The sequence below is a fragment of the Grus americana genome, chromosome 1 (genome assembly GCF_028858705.1).
Source record: "Grus americana isolate bGruAme1 chromosome 1, bGruAme1.mat, whole genome shotgun sequence".
Lineage (NCBI taxonomy): Eukaryota > Metazoa > Chordata > Aves > Gruiformes > Gruidae > Grus > Grus americana.
The window spans coordinates 154,370,712-154,390,117 of NC_072852.1; the positions used below are offsets into that span (position 1 = coordinate 154,370,712).

The window sequence follows — 19,406 nt, forward strand, 5'->3', positions numbered from 1 at the left end:
AGCCCCAAGCTGACTCTGGTTTCAGCACTGATAGAGTATCCCTGTTTCCTCCTGCCCATGCAGTCTACCTCCATGTACAAAGAGACAATGATAAAGATAAATGACATGGAGCCACACATCCCGAGAAGTCTGTAAATGAATGTTAATATCCGATTATCAGCTTCTGGTCCACACATAAGGTACAGAAGGAAAAGTTGGTGTATAAATACCAATTCTGGAGTTATTACTTTGTCTTTTTCTTTAAATAAATTCAGATGCCCAAAGAATTTATAAATGAACTGGGGTAGAAGAAAAACAAATGCCAATATTTTCATCTTCTATTACACCTACTACAATAATATGATGTTTAATTAAAAGATAAGATTCAGAATTCTGATTTAAAGAAATTTACTTTACAGAAGCTGGATTTTAACATTTGACTTACTTTAGTGTAGGCAAAACTCCACTCTTTTCCCAACCCTGAAAAAACATATGCACAGCCTTAACTTCATACACTGGGTTAGGCTTGTTAACTTCAACAGCAGTAGAATTTCCACTGCAAGGTACCTAATGTTTCCACATAGCTTCCAGCAAACATGCTACTTGCCTTTTATATATAAAACTTCTCCTAACTTCACTTTACAGAGACGTGAATGTGGAAAGAAGGTCCCGATATTTACAGGTTTGAAAGGTGTGATTTTGCTCATTAGAATTTGTTATAACTAATGTATCTATATTAAATAATCAGTACAATGGTACGAATGACATTTTAATTTCGTTTTACATCAGACAGACACCTTCACCACAATATTAAATAATTCCAATTAGCTTTTATTTTCAAAAGCTACTTACTACCAGTGCTTTCACACAGAAGTTTAAAAAAAACCAACAACTAGCTTTTATTTATGCTATAGAAGGAAGTACCTATCGGCGGAGAAAGTGCTGCTGTCATAGCATTATAATTAAAGTTATCCCCATATGAACGATGGTTCGCTCTCTGAGGTGGACTCGCTGGTATAGATTGTGACCTTTGTGATACCGTAGAAGAAATTCCTGCCAACATCTGTCCCAACATCTGTAACATCTGGAGCTCTCGAGCATGCTCAGCTTCCCGACGTTTGTCCTCAATTTTGAGCCTCTGCTCTTCGTACCGGTAAAATTTCTCTTCTGTATCCACGCTCTGCTGCAGGAATTTTTCCATCATTTTATCCAAGGTTAAATTTGCATGGCGTTTTTTTGATCTTTTGGGCTGATTGAGAGGTGGGGTAATAGTTGGAGCACTGATTTCTTTAAAGCCTAAAATGAGAAGAGATAATCATTTTTCTGAACAAAAATAATTTTCTAAGAAGAAAGCAGCAAAAAAATCTCCCTGTGAGATGTGCACCTAATGCGTCACAAAGTTGTTACACTTTTTCGGTGTGAATTGTAATTACTTCAGGTATTTTTATTTGAAAGTACCAAAGCAAAACCACAAGCTTCTACAAAGTTATAAAGGTAACATGAAAATCAGAGAGGCATCTTTTAATTGTTGTAGTACTAAACTTCAACAATAGGAGTCTTTTTGATCTTCTAAAAAGGTTTAAGTGAAGACTATTAAACAGTATAGCCTCATTTGTGTATTGCAGGTAATTACATTAATCTAAATTGAGTTTCAGTCTGTTGGCATTCTGGATTTGCATTTCAAAAGAACATTAGTGTAAACAACTCTTTGATGGGGTTTATGTGTAAAAAGAAGGTTGGTTAAACGTCAACCAATTGGCTGATTCCTCAGTGATGTCAACCTCTGAAGACAGGTTCATGTTTGTATTAAAACTATGGCATTAATCTAGATTTAAAACAAACAAATAACACTGCCTCCCCACCTCCACAACACAAATACGGAGCTGAGGGTAAAGAACGAGCAAGGAAAGGACAGGCTTTATCTAAGGACTGTTTCTGTCCACAAGCCCGCTAAAGTTAGAAGCGGTGTTTCTGAAACAACTCAAGCAATTAATTACGTAAAAGCTCTCCCCTAGCTTTCTGGCCCATCTGCAACAATAAGCAGGTTTTTCAGGTATTATCGTCATCACCGTTTTAATACCGATTAACAAAACTGCACATACTCTGCAGGGAACGGGAAAATCCTCCAGCGAGAAGGGCACCTATTTTCTTGTACAGCACTACCTGACACTTTGTCTTGATACCCTCTGGGCTAGTTTTCTATTGGTTTCCCATTGATAAACACTGATAAAAACTCACTACGATCTCTGTCCCCCAGCATCTCCCCCTACCCGGTTTGCAACATCCATCGCCCCCCGCAGCACCGTTCGCGGCGGGGGGAAGCTTTCAGGGACGAGCAAGGTGCCGGGGGCGGGGGGGGGGAGCATGAGCGGATTTCGGAGCGCAGAGGACGGAGGGTAAGGCAGAAGCCCCTAAAAGCACGCTAGCTGGAGAGGCGCCGGCAGTTAGGCTGCGAGAGCCCCGGGGGAAGGGTGGGGGTCGCGCTGCCCGCGGGGTGAGGGGAGGACACCCGGCGCCGGGAGTCCGGCGGCTACTCACCGTCGCCCGGCGGCACGGGGATGGCGAAGGGAGGGCACTCCACCTTGATGGGGTGGTCGGCGTAGGAGGAGCACTCCCCGGAGTCCTCGGTGAAGTTGTCGCGGGGAGACTCCAGCTCGGCGTCCTCGTCCAGCTCGGCCTCCACCTCGCGGCTGTTGTGCGGCGTGCCCGGCGTGGGCGGCCCGGCGAGCGGCCCCGCCGGCTGGGCGCCATCGGGCGGTGGGGCCAGCGGCTCGGAGGCGCCGTCGGGCCCCCCCCGGCAGCTGAGGATCCGGTCCATCTCGTCGTAGTACTTGCATATCTTGCGGGCGTGCCCGTTCTTCTTCAGCCCGTCCCGGGCCTGGTAATACTGGCGCTTGAGGCCCTTGATGCGGATGCGGCACTGCTCGGGGGTGCGCTCGAAGCCCAGCTCGGCCAGGCGGCAGGCCACGTCCCGGTACACATGGCTGTTCCGAAAGTTGCCGTCCAGCGCCGACTGCACGTCCGCCTCGCCCCAGATCTCCAGCAGCGCCCGCGTCTCCAGGTCCGACCACAGGAAGCCCCGCGTGTTCGTGATCATCCTTGGCCGGCCGGGGTCACTGCAATGGCCGCGCACCGGGGAGAGGGAGGAAGGGAGGGAGAGAGCGAGGGAGGGAGGGACGGACGGAGGGGGGCGGAGGAGGGCGGCGGGGAGGAGGGAGGGGGGTTTAATGCCCGCACTCGGCTCTCCCAGGGGGCGCCTACGCCAGCCCCGGCAGCCGCGGTGCGGCGGGAAGCGGCGGGCAGCTGGGCCCCGGGCCCCGCATCCCAGCCCGGGCCGCCGCTCGCAGCCCGCACGCACGCAAACAAAACTTTCCAGGCGCCGCTTTGCGCTGCGGACACCTGCAAAAAAAAAAAAAAAAATGGGGGGGAGGGTGTAAAAGAAAAAAAGCCACCTTCCTCCCTCGGCTCGCCCCCCTCAGAAAACGATGATAAATAAAAAATAAACCACCGGGCTCCTGGCACGGAGCCGCAGCCCCCTCCCCCGGGGCAGGGCGCGCCGCCACCCCGCTAAGACAGTCATCCGTACGCGGCCGCTCCCCCGCCCCGGGCTCCTCCGGGAGCGGCAGGACGACGGCGCTGGCTGGACTCGGAGGCCCTGCTCATCGCAGCGCGCCTCCCTCCCCGCCGCAGTGGAGCGCGATCCCTCCACACACGCACACACGCACAGGGCACTGCAGCTCGGCGCACGGCGGCCGAGAGCCCCCGGCTCCGCTCGGCGCCCTACCTCGCTCCAGCGCTCCGCCGTGCTGTGCCGCGCCGCGCCAGCACGGGCAACAACATCCCTGCCCCCTCCCCAGGGCCGCCGTGTCACTCAGCCCCGGGGCAGGCAGGCAGCCAAGCTCCCGCACGCACGCACTAGCGCACACACGCAGACGAGCGGTGCCTGCGGCGCGGAGGAGCCCGAGCGCAGGCGGTTCGGCTCGCCCCTGCAGGCCGCCATAAAAGCCCACGGCTGAGGCTGCCAAAGACGGTGCCTCACGGGGCCCCCCGTTGGATCAGACAGCTCCTGCCCTCGGCGGACCCCTGCGAAGGTGCTGGTGGTCGGGTTTGTGTGCACTTCCCCCCCATCCCCACAGGCCATCCCTTCGCAAGGCAGGTGAGCGGCCTGGCCGGCCGCCCGCTGCAGGTGGGGGTGGATTTCATTGTGCCGGGCTGCCCCCGGCCCCACTGCCGCGCACACGCCGCTGCGGTCCCTGCCCTTTCGTTTTGGTTTTGCTCCGAAACCGTTCTCCAGCTGGAGCTGCGGGCGGCGGCACCAAGCCCACTTCCCCGTCACGGGGGCCCGCCACCGCCTACCCTCACGTCCCGGCCCAGCCCCCCAACGGGGCAGCCCGGCCGAGGCCCCCGCCCGGCAGCCTCTCCTTCCGTGGGAAACACCCGCCGAGGGGCTTCCATGGCCCCTCGGAGGGCAGCCCTCAGCGCCCACCCGCCCGGCCCGCCCCCGCCTCCCCTCAGGGGCAAGCCCCACCCCCTCCCCGCCAGAGCCCCGGTGCAGAGATGTTTATACCTTCATCACACCGCAGCCAGAAGGCCGCAGCCAAGGCTAGCGCAGCCAGGGCGCCGGCGGTGACAGTGCCCCGTCCCCACATCCTCCCGGAGGAGAAAGCAGGGACTGTGGCCGGGTCGGACCCCGCGGCGTGCCGCTCCGCGCTCTCCTCTTACCTAGCCACAGCGCGGGGCTCCCGACACCCCCCGCCAAGCGCGCAGGCAAGCGGCGCACACAACTCATCGGCGCGGCTTCCGGCTCCGCGCCGGGCCGGGCACGGCAGGACAGGGCAGGCAGGGCCTACGCGGGCGCGCCCGCCCGGCACCGCTCCGCGCCTCCCCGCGGCGCGCCGCGGCCTCCCCCTCACACCCCGCCGGCGGCAGCCAATGGCGGCACGGGGCCTGCGCGGGCGGGCCGCGCTGAGGTAACGGCCGCGGTTCCCGGCCGCCCGCAGAGCCGGGCAGGGCCCCTGCGGCCTTTTCCGGCGGCGTGGGACCTAGTGCTCTCGGGCGTCCTGTCGCCCTCGCCGCTGGGTCTCGGGCGGCGGGGCGAGGAGCGGGGGTGGGTGCGCAAGGTGCGCTCCGGCAGCGCGGGCTGGGCGGTTGTGTTGTGTGGCAGGACCCTGCCCGGGAGGTGAGAGGTCGAGCCGAGAGCGCCCGTCCCGGCGCTTTGGGGCTACCTTCGCAGCCCTTTTAATTGACACCAATTAAAAACTCGGAATTACCATTTATTGCTCCCAGCATTTAGAAGTTTTTCGCGTCCCTCACCTTACCAGGCATTTCTGAGCAAACCCCTGATTTACGAGTGTGATTCATTTCTAAGCTGCTATTTCTAGCTCAGATACATCAATTTAGAACAGTATTCTTGTAATATTTTCTTTTACCCTAAAACACACCAGAGCTGGTGGAAATACCAGCTGATGTTCACCTCCAGTCATACAGCACCTACTTAATGTAGACAATAAATCAAAATACAGCATCACGCAGGAAGAACTAATGTGATGATATGCATGAGAAATCTGAAACGTTAAAGCTCAAACCAGCTGTAATTTCTGGTCTAGACTCCTGGATATTTCAAGCAAGAGTGTCATTACTAAATCTCAAAAACGTCTAGCCTAACTACAGCAGTAAAATGTCAGTGTGTCAATCAATATTTTGAAGGGGTGAAGATGGACAACATTTTTCTTTACTGTTTTGTGTTATATGTAAGCTGTCGTCAAACAGACCTGCTGGTTTTACTTGGACCAAGCCCAAGAAGAAGAGATTTGTGCCCTTCAGCTTTGGAAGCATCACTTAAACCAGCCATGCTGTCTGCAAACTGACAGACTATGGTGACCGATTCCCCCCCACCCCTCGCCCCCTTTTCTTAGAAGAGCTCCTGGATGATGCGCACCGACAGGATGCACACCGGTACACAAAACCACAAGAAGTGCTCACAGTGAAAAAGCAGCAAAGCACCTAACCTGCGGTTTGTGACTTGATCGCAGAGCACAAGCTGCAAGCCTGAATTTGTGGTCTGATTTTGGATCATAAGCCACAAGTAACTGCAGGTAGGTAAAGCAACTCTGTAACAGCTGGCCTTGGAGCAGAGCTAGCCGAGGGTCTCAGTAGCGCAGTGACGTCCTCCTGGCCAGGGACACCTGACCGTATGGCACTGCAATCGCGAGTGTTATTTGTGTTATTATCGGGTTTATTACCATTAAGTTTTTATGAACTTTTATCCACAAATATCTGTATAAGGTTAGATCTAACATAGCAACTATTAGTGACTCTTTAGACGCTTAATAAACATACACTTATTGGCAATCCTGACATTTGACTGGTTTAATTCTTTACCCACTGGGTTCCAGTGGGTACTATTCTTTTACCTCCTATTTTCAAACATTGTTTTGTGGACATTGGTTTGGTATGGTACGTTTCCCTACTTTGCCCAGCTGGGCGGAAGTAGGGCAGTCGAGGAGGAATCTGGGTATTGCACCGAGCTTAAAATCACCTCACTGGAAGGCAGCCGGGGTCTGTCTCCTCAGCAGTCTGAACCTCTGCCAACGTATAACCCCTCAGAGCAGTCGGGTTATGACAACTGGGTTGTCGAACACCACATTTCTTATACTCGTGTTTTGATTCCAACTGGAAGGATAAAAAGTCTGTGCATTTCCTGTAACTCCAGCACAGATTTAATGTCTGGAAGAGAGAGGGGGAAAGAACGATGTGGATGTTTTTTTCATCCCATCAAGTATCTCTGGCTCTACCAAAAATATGTCTTGTACCCAACAAAAGGGAGAGGAAGAAAGATGTACTTGTAGTTTTTCACTGGGTTCTCTGGTTTCCTTTGTAGCAGAGATGGAAGCAAGTTCTTCTAATGCTGCAGAATCCTCAGAAGTTGCTTGTGCAACCAGTGAAGTTTCCAGGACCCAATTTTCAATTAATGTGTAGAAGAAAACCTAAAGGTATCTGTGGGCTTCCTCTGTGCCAAAGTTGTTCAGGTTGTTCTGCACAACCTTGACATCAACTAAAACAGTCTTGCCACTACCATTAGCCAACATGAGTGTAAAAACTTTGAGCAAAACACATTGCTGCTCCTCAAATGTTCAACTGCTCTGCATCTAACTCAGGTTACCTTCTTTTGGTATAGTACTGGCTGCCATCTCCACACCATGTACAGTATAAATCCAAAACTACTAGTGCCATCTCTGAGCCCAGCATCAGCGATGTTACTTAACCAGGGGATGAAGCAGGGACAAAGAGCCTTTTACAGAACTACAGAAGGTAAAAGGTGTATAAGGCGAAAGTTCACATGCCCATCATAGAGTAAAAGCAACTGCAAGAGGCACTTATTTCTTCTGGTATATATTGTGCTGTGCATTTTTTTTAATGAGCTACCTGTTCTGACAGTCCTGTCACTTTTTCTGCTTGTCTGTGGAGGGAGGAATAACCTGCAGAGTTCCTTTTCATGCTTTGGTCAAAATCCTTCTGGCTTCATTGCTTGTTGGTCCATGGCTGGCCCCTACCTCTTTCTCAGTCTTGCCCCTCCTTCCCTAGCTCTTGATCTCAGCCCTCAGTTCCAGCACGTTAACCCTTTTCTAGCTGCACTGTCACCACAACATATCCTCCTCATTAGTGGAGTAATTACTGCAACCTCTTCCTCCCCGACTACACAAAGAAATGTTGTCCCAAAAGTGGGATCGTTTACCCGGTGTGCAGTACGCCAATATACACAGAGCAGAGGTATTTTATTTATTTCATGTCTGTGCAGAGATGGGTGCTAGGTGGTAATTCCACAAAGCTAGCACACTACACACAGAATCTACCACATATTTATCTTATTACAGGATTAGAAAAATCCACCTAAATTTACACTAATTGGTTATTAATTACTGCATCATCTACTATTGGTCAAGCATCTTTAAATTAGCAGCCATGCTCCTTGAGGGTGTGGGGGGTGTAACTTGCATAGTCCTTTAATTGGGTAGGTGGTGGTGAACCCACACCCCCCCCAGCCACTTTTCCCTTCCCCTGGTTACTGGCGATTCTTGTTGACTTCAGGCCTCTCTGGCAATGACCCAGCTCTCAGTGCCTTCTGGGGCAAGATGTTTCCTCTTTATCAATTTTTCAGCTCTCCTTCAAGGATACTCTTCAGCAAAGCATGCTTGTTATCAATCTTTCGGCTCTTCTTCAAAGATATAGTTGTCAGCAAAGCAAGTAGTGCATTTAACCCTAAATTAAACAGTTTCTAAGCACTAACCCAAACACATTTCTGTCCCTGTAAAGTGGAAAATTCTACTTTATGGGTATTATTTTTTCCCCCCTTTGAGACTATGAGATCTCTTTTCATGGGTCTCATATGTCTCACTATTTCTTTTAATTATAACTACAATTGTCCTTCAGACGGCTAGCCATCAACGGCTGACCTGAGAATGTCCTACTGCTGTCAAGGTAGGCGGAACTTGGAGGTTTGGCGGCAGTCACTGACAGCTGATGCTTGCTGGGAACAGAATGTATATACATGGATAGGGTGAGGTATAGACTGTAAGCTAGGTGTCCCTAGGTAGAGACCCCAAAATAGTGACCACTCTGGACCATTTTGTGGTTTCTTCTGCAGGTTCCTGCTGAATCTTTGTTCACAATATTTTTGCTTTTTGCTTCTGATCACTTTGTAGCCACTCAGTGCTGAAGTCTGAGTCCTTGCCATCCATTTGGTAACTGTTGTGCAACCCTGCCTACCCAAGCTGTTCCAAGGTGAACGTGGACAGCAGGTGGCAATAGCAGAGCTCGCAACATCCCTTGATTGTGGTCTCTCCACTCAAATAATTGTCAACCGGTACTAGAATCACCATTTAATATCATAAATATTATAAAAATATCCATGTTAACATATCCATGTTAATAACTGCAACAGGAGATTTAAGCATTCATGTGGAGTGAGGGAATAAGTAGCTTTAATTGAAACTGCCCATAAAATATGACCAAAGATTTCTTTGTTGTTGAAATGGGAATCTGGAAGCACTTTTCATCATGAAAAAGTGGAAAGCCTTAAATTAATTTGAATGTTTACCTAGCTAAATTGTAGGATTTAGAATTGATAGTGGTAATAGAGAAGGCAGTGATGGTATATGTGTTAAGATAAAAAGGGGGGCAATCCTGCAGATGTTATTAGCAGTACTATTTATTGCCATTAAAGTGAGTGGAATGAGCATGTTTTACACCAAATATTATGTTTGTCTTAGTACAGGACAAAATGTGGGTTTATATGGTGCAATTTTTAGTTAGTTAGTTTTGATGTCTCTCTAGGCTGCAAAGAAACTAAAAACAGAATAAGAAGACCTGAAGCTATAATAATTATTTCTGTCACTACACTTCTGTGCATTTTTATATTCAAGAGGAAGGATGGCAGCAAGCAATTAAGGACAAGCCGTTACAAAAACACATCAACATGCTTTGGTTTACCTATAAAATTTACTAAACATGAATGTCACATGGCCTGAAGAAGGGAAAGGAAACTGTAAATGAGAAGAAATATACCCACACCTGATTAAATACTGTGTAATAAGTTAGTCCCTACAGCTTCTATAGTTCTTCATATTTTTACCATGGCAGTACAGACAGTATCACTTCTAGACATATTCAGTATAATAATATTTGTCAAGCCCCGTGCTTCACTAGATAATTTTTGTTTTATTCAAAGTGAACAGTAAGATTTTTTTCTTTTTGCTGAGTGTTAATGGTGAAAAAAAACCCCAGATATCAAGAAAACAATAAAGAGAATTTCTGTTTCTGTTTTGTCCTCTTCTTAGGGCTGGCAATAAGAATGATCTATGTACTGCAATAGAAGTGAAGAGGGTTTTTTGGGGTTCACCCAACTTTTTCAAACAAGTTCCTGATATCTAGTGCAAACAAACATATACAAACTTGCACACTTCTTAGGTAACATCCAAAAAGTTAAAACAAATGGTCTCTTTCTCAATAGAGAATAATGAGACTCCAAGAAAGTAAATACTGTGGAGTTATACAATTTTCCATAAAACTACTTTTGCTCTGTCCTTTGGTGGCAGAAGGTAACATTTGCCAAATCCATTAACTTACACAATTTAGAACACTGCTATTATGATGAAATATACTACTCATTTATATCACTTTTTTACTGTTCAATAGTTACATGATGTTTTATTTTAGTTGTGTTGTAGCTGAGCCTGGAGGCTTTGCCTGGGTATTGTCTTATCCATTGTACATACACAAAAGTCAACCCCTTGCTCAAAACTCAGCTGTATGTGCATTGAAGAGAGACACGGATGCTCAGAATGATGGACAGATTCGTAAAGGATAAATTGGTTTTACCTTAAGTGACACAGTTCAGTTCAGACTTGGAAACACATAGTATATATTGAACATGACTGCTAGAAGACTACATGCTACATCCACAAAGGGATTTGAATGCTGAAGTGTTCCTTTTTCAGGTACCTCGCTTCCTTTTTTTTTCTGTAATATGTTGCTAGTCATCTCACAGATCCAGCATATCAACTTTAGTAGTTGTGCCCCTCAGGTTTTTCTGGAGACTTTGTAGTTCCTTTCCCCGCAACCCCCTAAGCCTTGCATTTGTAGTTGGTCTCAGATTGCTGCAATGCCATGGGTGATATCTTTGCCTCCATTGCTTCTGGAGTTGTGCATAATCTTGTTGCCCAAAGGGAAAAGCTGTAGTTCTCTTTCCTCCCTGTGAGAGCTGTTCATGTTGCATATTCCTGAGATCTCATATATGGAAAACATACTCTAGTCCTTAATATGCCTTCTCTTCAATATGCAGGTGTTAAAATTTAACACACGTACCTGAGTTTGATTACAGCATCCTCTAATTGAAAGTCAGCATATGTGCATGTGTATTATTTCTTCCTGTTGTTGCCACAGCTGTATAAGAGTATGGGCAGCAACAATTCATTTTCTTCATGCCAAGGCCAGCTCTGCAAGTTTTACTGGTATAATTAATCCCATTGGGGGAGGAGAAGGTCATTTAAAAATAAAAGCCAAAATAGGGTAAAAGGGTGGATATAACAATGTCGTTATATAGATGACACATCAGAATGATGATTTTCCTTGCAGTTTGGGAATAGCTATCCCAGTATAAAGCACCTTTATACAAATATAACTTTAGACATATTAAGTAGTTGAGGTAGCAAGGAAATTGTATTGCTTTAGTTCTATTGTGATAATTAAAATGGTACCTATTTTTGACAGACAAGCCCTAAATAACCTATGGCAATTTTAAATTACTTCATTTGGCCAATTGTTTTCCACAAAGAAGCTTGTCCTTTCATGTGAAGTAAAATAAACTTTTCAAAACCCCATTTCCATTTTCTATCCTTTATTATTGTTAACACCTTCCCCAGAAAGGCATGCCACGTTCAATGAATCCTGTTCTCCTGGTAGCACATTTTCATGAAGAGTAGTTAACGAAGGAGCAGCGAAGATCAGGAGGGGTGGGAATTCTGTGTGGGGGTGTGGGAAGGAGAGTGTTGACAGATGGTTCCCCAGAACTGCCGAACAGCACGTGCCAAGAAGGAGGATGTGTGGCTGGGGAGGAAGGGAGGCAGGTAGCCCTTCTGCCCCCGAGCACCTGCTGTCACCTCGAAGTTCGCATTAAAAGAGTCCAGGCAGCCCACGCCAGGGTTGCCACTCCATACCAACCCACCCCTCCTGCACTCTGCTCTCCAGCTGTCTTCCACCAAGCCTGGGTCTCATTCACAGATTCCAGATTCAACTCTCAGTGAGTGAAGGCGAGAGGTCTCTGTGTGCCCATGCAGTTAGGGCAAAGTCTCACTGCCCTGAGGCCATCTTGCTGGTGCTCCCCAGCTCCAGAGCCATTCCTCTCCCTCCACGCCTGCCCACTCTCGGCCTCTTCTCTCGCTGGCCATGCCGTGGCTCAGCACCCAGTGCCGGCTGGCTCCAGCCTCCCCCTACCATGCACTGAGGCCTTCTGCTCCCAGTCTCCCTGCCCAAGAAATGGTTCCTGCTGCTGGCAGTAAGGCAAACACAGCCTTCACTTCACCAAAATCCACCCAGGCAGGACCCTGATAGAGGAAAAAGAGGAGGTGTGTGTGCAAAACCCAGGCACCTTAGCAAGGACTAACCACGCCAACCCTTGGTACTGTGGTGGGGGGAACGGGTGGTGGATTGGTAATGAGCTGGAGTGTCTTGGGATGTTGAGGCCAAACCTCAGCTGGGGATGCAGAGCTCAAGTGAGCAAGCAATACTATCGTGTACCATCTTCAGCCTGCAACGTCGGCTGATCGCCTATCATGCTAAACCACCATGCTGGGAGAGGAGTGCTAAAAGGAATAGTGCTAAAAGCCCTCTTCAGGTACCCCCTGGGGTGACAGACACCCTCCCTCCCCCCCTTTTCTTAGAAGAGCTCCTGGATGATGCGCACCGACAGGATGCACACCGGTACACAAAACCACAAGAAGTGCTCACAGTGAAAAAGCAGCAAAGCACCTAACGTGCGGTTTGTGATTTGATCGCGGACCACAAGCTGCAAGTCTGAACAAGCTAGCCGAGGGTCTCAGTAGCGCAGTGACGTCCTCCTGGCCAGGGACGCCTGACCGTATGGCACTGCAATCGCGAGTGTTATTTGTGTTATTATCGGGTTTATTACCATTAAGTTTTTATGAACTTTTATCCGCAAATATCTGTATAAGGTTAGATCTAACATAGCAACTATTAGTGACTCTTTAGATGCTTAATAAACATACACTTATTGGCAATCCTGACATTTGACTGGTTTAATTCTTTACCCACTGGGTTCCAGTGGGTACTATTCTTTTACCTCCTATTTTCAAACATTGTTTTGTGGACATTGGTTTGGTATGGTACGTTTCCCTACTTTGCCCAGCTGGGCGGAAGTAGGGCAGTCGAGGAGGAATCTGGGTATTGCACCGAGCTTAAAATCACCTCACTGGAAGGCAGCCGGGGTCTGTCTCCTCAGCAGTCTGAACCTCTGCCAACGTATAACCCCTCAGAGCAGTCGGGTTATGACACCCCCACTCTGCAAATAAGTACCCCAGGACATTCCTCTTACCTTTCCCATTCTTTAATTATACATCCTGCTCCTGCAGGCTAGCACCTCCATCCTTTGCATCCCCACTCTCCCCTTCTTTTCTCTTGAGTGCCTCCCTGTCCCACTGCAGAGCGCGCTTTGGGCCCTGCTCTGTGTTTTCTTTGGCAAGGAGGGTCCCAGCGCTGTGTTGAATGCAAGGGAACACCTTGCAGTGGAGCGGGCACCGCAGCTGGGCGCCAAGCCTCACACACTTTTACCGGATTGCTGTGCATTTCCATACGATATACTATATGTGCCGCAGGTGGACAGTTTCTTCAGATGAGGGCAGAGGCCCAAAGAAGCAGTCTGTAAGCCGCCTTCAGCCCAGCTGTCAGCTGGTAAGTTACCTGCTGTAAAAAAGTCTTTAAAGGCACTGCCTTCCAAGTGGCTGTGAAGGCTTCCTCCCGTTATACAGAAACCAGATTATCGCTGAACTTATTTGAGCCACTCCTAGGGAGTAATAAAATACACATTTTGCTCAGTAAAAACTCCATCTGGTCTCTGAGATATATTGGCATGGCAAGTGTCCACCTTCCTTTGCTGTCGCTCACAGTCCCCATCCAGCCACTTATCAGTTCATCTGTCACAAGAAGCAGAAAGATTTCCCTTGCATAGACAAAAAGTCACCTCCTGAGGCCTCTAGTAACTGGTCCTGCTTCTATTCTGGCAACTGAAGCGGCACATTTTAAGGTTGTAGCAGCCTAAAAAGGATTTAACAGGCTGTTCCTTCTGCTCAGGCATTCAAAACTGTCTCTCTGCGAAGAAGCTGTGTAATGGGGAAGGAAAGCATTGGGAAGAAAAAAATTACTCTTGTTTTTTTTCTGGAAGAGCTCTTTTATAATGCTTTAGAGCAGACAGGAGTTTGCTGGTTAGGAAAACAGGCAAACTGAATGCCATTCTTTTGAGATAGAATGTGACGCCTTTCATTTGCAGCTCTGCACAGCGAGTCGTAATCCACCCTGTGTTCATCAGGTTCAAAAGCAGTTTTATCAAATTCACGGAGGAAAAAGAAGTGCCGCAGGTTTGGGCTTAACTATACTTCTGCTACCTGCGGGTTAAGGCTGAGACCTCAGGTCCTTCCTTTTTCAGAGGGGGGACCTACTTCCCTCCCTCTTAGGCTGAATTTATTAAAGCTGCTGACCTGTTGCAATTCATCGTGATTACACAAGTGACTCAGTCACCTTTCAAAAGCATTGCATTATTTCAAGACAAAATCATTACTGAGTAATATCATGACAGTAAATACTTGATAGAAAAAATACTGTTTATCAGGTTTAACGGATGCCTGAGGTTATCGGTTCTTCTGTCAAGTGTGTGTTTCTGCCTGTGTTTCTGTGACCCTGTTCAGAGGTGCCCTGTCTCTGTGCCCTTCTCCCTCCCTGGTTTTTGTCCCGTTGAGCCAGAATCCACTAGTACAGTAATTTTCTTGAGGGCACAAGGCTTCTCAGACTTGTTTACCAGCCGTAAGGTTAATCTTAACTACTCTCCAGTGATTCTAGGATCTCAAAGATGCAAAGGACACTCATTGATACGTTAACCTATGAACATCTTGTGTCTGCAGAGTCTGGAGATACAATCATTTTTGCTTTTTCTGGGCTTCCAAAGTCATGTGTCTGCAACAAAAAGGCACTTAGATTATTCAAGGTGAGTGAAAAGACTCAGAATTGGAGGTCAAAGTGACAAAGGACAAAGACGATCTAATTGTGGAGGTGTGTTTCAGAGTAGTGGAAAAGTGGAAATAAAGGAGGTCAAAGAGTTTCAGAAGATGCTTCTGGCTGAGTATTTTTGCCAGGTCATGAGCTGTAACAGGAAATATGGAGTGTAATTCAGCTCCAGATTGTAGAAATCTAAATTTAGCTACCAAATGTAGGTAACTGCTGTGAGCCACATACCTAAACTTCCATTTCAAGCAATGGAGACCAAGTCCTTAGAGTTATTGTGGCCCAGAGAGCTACCAAGCTCATCCTAAATTAGACACCTACCAGGCCAGTCAGTCAAAGACCCGCTCCTGCTGCTCCTAAGGTACTTCTTAAACTTTTGTGAGTCTATTTGGCACGGACCCAGATGCCTAGAGTGCCTGAGGATGTGCTGGGTTCCCCGAAGCCAGAGGAACCACACTTACCCCTCTGGTAACTGTGTTGGCAAGGGGGAAGTGGAACTATGTACCTGTTTGCCCACACAAAAATGCACCAGATGGTTGGGAGAGCTGAGTCTAATGCATCCTTCAGCGCAAGCCTCCTTGAATGTCCCAAAAGCTGCTCATATACTTGCTTGTTTCACATGGTAGACTCATGAAGGATGCAAACATGGCATCAGCTGCTCCTGGGAAGCCCAAGAGCTTCATCTGTTCAGAGTGTCTCTGCCAGGCTTACTAACGTGGGAATGGTCTTGACTGTGGAGCTATGGACAGGAGCTGTGAGACCCAGGGCTCTTTGGTAAGAGTGGCTAGGTATGTCTGGAGTAAGCACTATTAGTTGAAAAGATGTGGCACGATAACCCTGGCCCTTTATACATATGGAGTATATATGGAACATATAGGCAAGGCTATACAAACAAATTTTATATCTCCAGCACTAATATCTATAGCTCACTTGTTTACAAGAGAAAGGGCAATTTTCTCATGTATTTCTCTTTTATCTTACCCTCTATGCAACTAAAAGGTAAAAAAAACCAGCCCAAACAGACCCACAAAGACATTATCAGAGCTTATTTTTATCTCTTTCTTTGCACAGTTCACTAACAAGGTTACAAATCTTTTTGGCATATTCCACAAGAATCACAAAAATTTAACTACTAATGGATTTTCAGAGTAGAACATCAGATGAGTACAGAGCATTTCTGGAAATAGAGTATGTTCATACAGTTCAACACAAGATGTGAAAGATGCACCCACCCCGACAAAGCCCGTGAGAAAACCTAACAAAGACTCGACAAAAACTTCCTGCCACAGTTTGAATTATGCTCATGTGGCAGTGCTCTTTTTGGTTGAAAGGTGATGAAGCTGAGGTCTTTGGCTAAAGGGAGGGCTACGTGACCATATATGACCACAGGTCAGATTCGAATCGGATATAAATGGGGCCCCACAAAGAGCCATTTTGAGTTGGTCTCCCTCAGAGCAGCAGGTCTACAGTGGGGGCTCTGCCCGTGGGTTGGGACGTCACCTACAGTTCATCTTCTGTACAGATTGAGAAACCTCATTTTACACAGGCAAGTGATGATGCACATTTTGGGTCATCAGCCATAAACTTTAGGAGCTCTTAAGTCAGCAGTGTGGTATTAATATCCCGACTGACATTCTGAGCCTGTGGATTGTTGATGTCTGTTGGAGTCTCAAAGTGGTTTCGGTTAGAGCAAAACTTACTTTGATATTGTTACCATCTTGCAAAAAGAAATCCTGCTTTGAGTTTGTTAGTTGGCCTGGCCTGGTTTGTGAGGTTCTGTGACAGATGTGTGAACACACGAATACTTAACAGCGGATATTAAGAACAGATACCATCAGCTAATGTAGGAGGATATATGCATAGATAATTGACTTGCACTTCACGAGAAGGTTCTTGGTCCCTCGCTGCTCATTGCACATTCCTTTCACAAGGTATTCCTGGCACACATCTGCCTTAAAAGCAGGATCAGCTTTGTCTGTGCCACTGTTTTTACACAGTCGTGTCCTTTCTTGCTGTTGTTAGGCTTCTGTTTGCAACTAAAGGCTGTTACTTCCATCTGCTGTGGGCAAAAATCTGCCTCTGAAAGACTCTCAGTGTCCTTTGGCAGTGTGCCACAGAAACGTTTCTCACAAAAACAGTAGCTGTCAGTGCTGGATTTTAGGGACTGCAGGATCACCTTCAGTACATAACAGTGCACCTTTAATTTATTTGTTATTATTAGGTCCCTCTAGGAGATGAATTTTCTGGGTTTGGATTTCTGAGCCTCTTACATTCCCCAGATGGGCAAAGTGACTGATGTACAGCCCACCGTTCATGCAAACACAGGGCAGCCTGGCGAGTTGCAGTGCTATGAATCTTCTCCTTCCTTTTCTCACTTTTAAGCAAGAGAGCTTGAAAGAGAAGTGATTCCTCTCTCATAACCCATATATATCACTGTGCTCTGCTGTCTACCCGACAAAAGATTTCCTCTTTCCTACGCCCTTTGTAATCATTATTGACAGCACGATTCTTCTGATTGTCAATCCGATTTATAACCCAGGCATGACCTTCAGATTGAAACTTGTCTTCGAGTTCCTTGCATCCAAACTATGCTTAAATCTTGCAGGTGATTTTTGCCTACTGTTCTGAGGAAGTGATCCTTCCTGCCTACTCCCACACCAAAAAGCTTGTCAAATACAGGCACTGCAGTATTGGAAGAAGAGGGAGAACTGCTATTTTTTTTGTCTGAATCCTTGTCTGTAATTCCTGTCACGCTTAGAAGTACTACTCACTGATCAAGACCCCATTGCACTAGGAATTGTGTAAAGCTTGTAAAAAGGACAGGGTCCCAGAAAACTTTGCAATCCAGGTATATGAGACAACACTCAGGTGGATACAAACAAGTAGGCAGGAAAATGTGGACAATGAAGAAGTCATTATTGGTCAGCATGGGAGTGACAGAACTTCCAGCACACCTGCAGCATAAGAGTTTCAAGATTTTTGCTGGAAAGCTTTGAAAAGCACAATGCATTCACTGCATAAATGTTTGTGGCATTCTTCTCCCACATATGATGGTTGCATGGGAGGAAGCACCAAGGGGATGTGTCGAGAAATACAACAGATGGGCAGTTGGTGGCTGGAATCAGCATCTTATAGAGAATGAGGGATAACACCACAGTGCAAACATGCTGGGAAGGCCCTTGGAAATGAAGAGAGGGATATATTTGATGACAGAGAAAAAAAACCCCAGAGAATATATGTGGAGTTCAAAGACAAACTGCCGGAGAGGCAATAGAAAAACTAATGGAGGGCAGAAGCTGTTACATATGGTGGTAAGGGTACAACCTTTAGCTCAGCAAGTCCCTAAGATGCTGACTATAGGAAGAAAGAGAGGAAGTCTCAAAATTTTTAGTTCTCTGCCCATGCTCTGAGCATCTCTGGGACTCCACAGGTGATTTCAAGGAGTGCAAGATAAGGTAAATACAAAGGAGAAGTCTTGCAAGTAGGGTTAGGCATTTGCACTGGCAAATATTTTGGAAACTGCACTGAAAAGTAATGATCTATACATTATTTTCCCTAAAACACCTAATGACCAAAAGCAGGGCATGAGTTCAGATGTCATGTTTTTGTTACCAGGACAGATGGAAGAATGAAGGACATAAATGGGATGTGGGACTCAGCACCAGAAACTTGTCTGCATCACAGTTACAAATTTCTTAGCTGTATTTAGCTGGCTAGGGAAAAACTATGACATCTGACTAAGATACTGGTATCCAAATAAATCCAATTCACGCACAGTCCATTGCAGGATACAAAAGTGTCTCTTAAATTTATTGAGTTTTTCCTCCAACCACTCAGCACCTTTTGCGCTACAACCTGTTATCCCTGGAGCATCTCTGCCTTCAGAGCCACTCACCTCAGTGCAGCCATTTTTCCCCCTTAATATAAAATAAGTTTTGAACCAGCCATCACTTACAGTGAAATTCTTCTCACCTGACTCTTGTCATTTAAAAGTTAGCCTATTAATCTAAAAGTCAATCTACTGATTCAGTTCTGCATGAATAAATTAAGAGAGTGGTTCATTTCATTCCTTAAAAATAGGTATGTACTTACATTTGCAAAGATATTGTAAGCCCTTTAAGGTACAGCTTCAATTTTTTTCTTGACCTTGATATCAAAACTGTGGTTCAGGTGCACTCGAAGGAAAATCTTGTATTAATAGTCACTGATTGCCCACATTGGGGGACCTGTTGGAGTACATCACTGCCCCCTCCTTTCTCATTTATCTAGGTCTTCCTCGGGTGGAAAAGAGCCTGAGGGAAGGAAAAGGAGCACAAACATCTGTCTGTCCCCCTAGTATGCAGTCAGGGTAGAGTCAGAGTGGGTATCTGGACCCTGATACTCTTTGATCTATGACATACTATACCAAATAATCTCTCTTCATATTTGTTATGGAAGAATGTTGTGATTTATTGAGCTGTCAGACATGGTACGTGTGGTGGGTTGACCCTGGCTGGGGGCCAGGTGCCCACCAGAGCCGCTCTGTCACTCCCCTCATTCACCAGACAGGGGAGAAAAGGCATAACGAAAAGCTTGTGGGTTGAGATAAGGACAGGGAGAGATCACTCACTAATTATTGTCACGAGCAAAACAGACTGAAC

General features: G+C 47.0%; 1 protein-coding gene across 11 annotated transcripts in view; it reads right to left on the reverse strand.

Annotated features, from left to right (window-relative positions):
• Positions 1-5,057, reverse strand: part of NAXD (NAD(P)HX dehydratase) — a 53,984-nt gene extending 48,927 nt beyond the window's left edge. For 2 of the 11 annotated variants that reach the window (XR_008575694.1, XM_054815034.1), the window contains exons 1-3: positions 4,547-4,692; positions 2,518-3,378; positions 904-1,275 (exon numbers count right to left, since the gene is read on the reverse strand). Coding sequence is in view for 8 of the 11 variants with exons in the window: in XM_054815034.1 (XP_054671009.1) it covers positions 904-1,275; positions 2,518-3,378; positions 4,547-4,628 (1,315 nt within the window). In the remaining 3 variants the exon portion in view is untranslated. Of the gene's footprint in view, positions 1-424; positions 460-903; positions 1,276-2,517; positions 3,379-3,763; positions 4,382-4,546 lie in introns of those variants that run through there. The other 9 variants (XM_054815039.1, XM_054815050.1, XM_054815059.1 and 6 more) reach the window with 9 other exon arrangements.
• Positions 5,058-19,406: the final 14,349 nt, after the last annotated feature.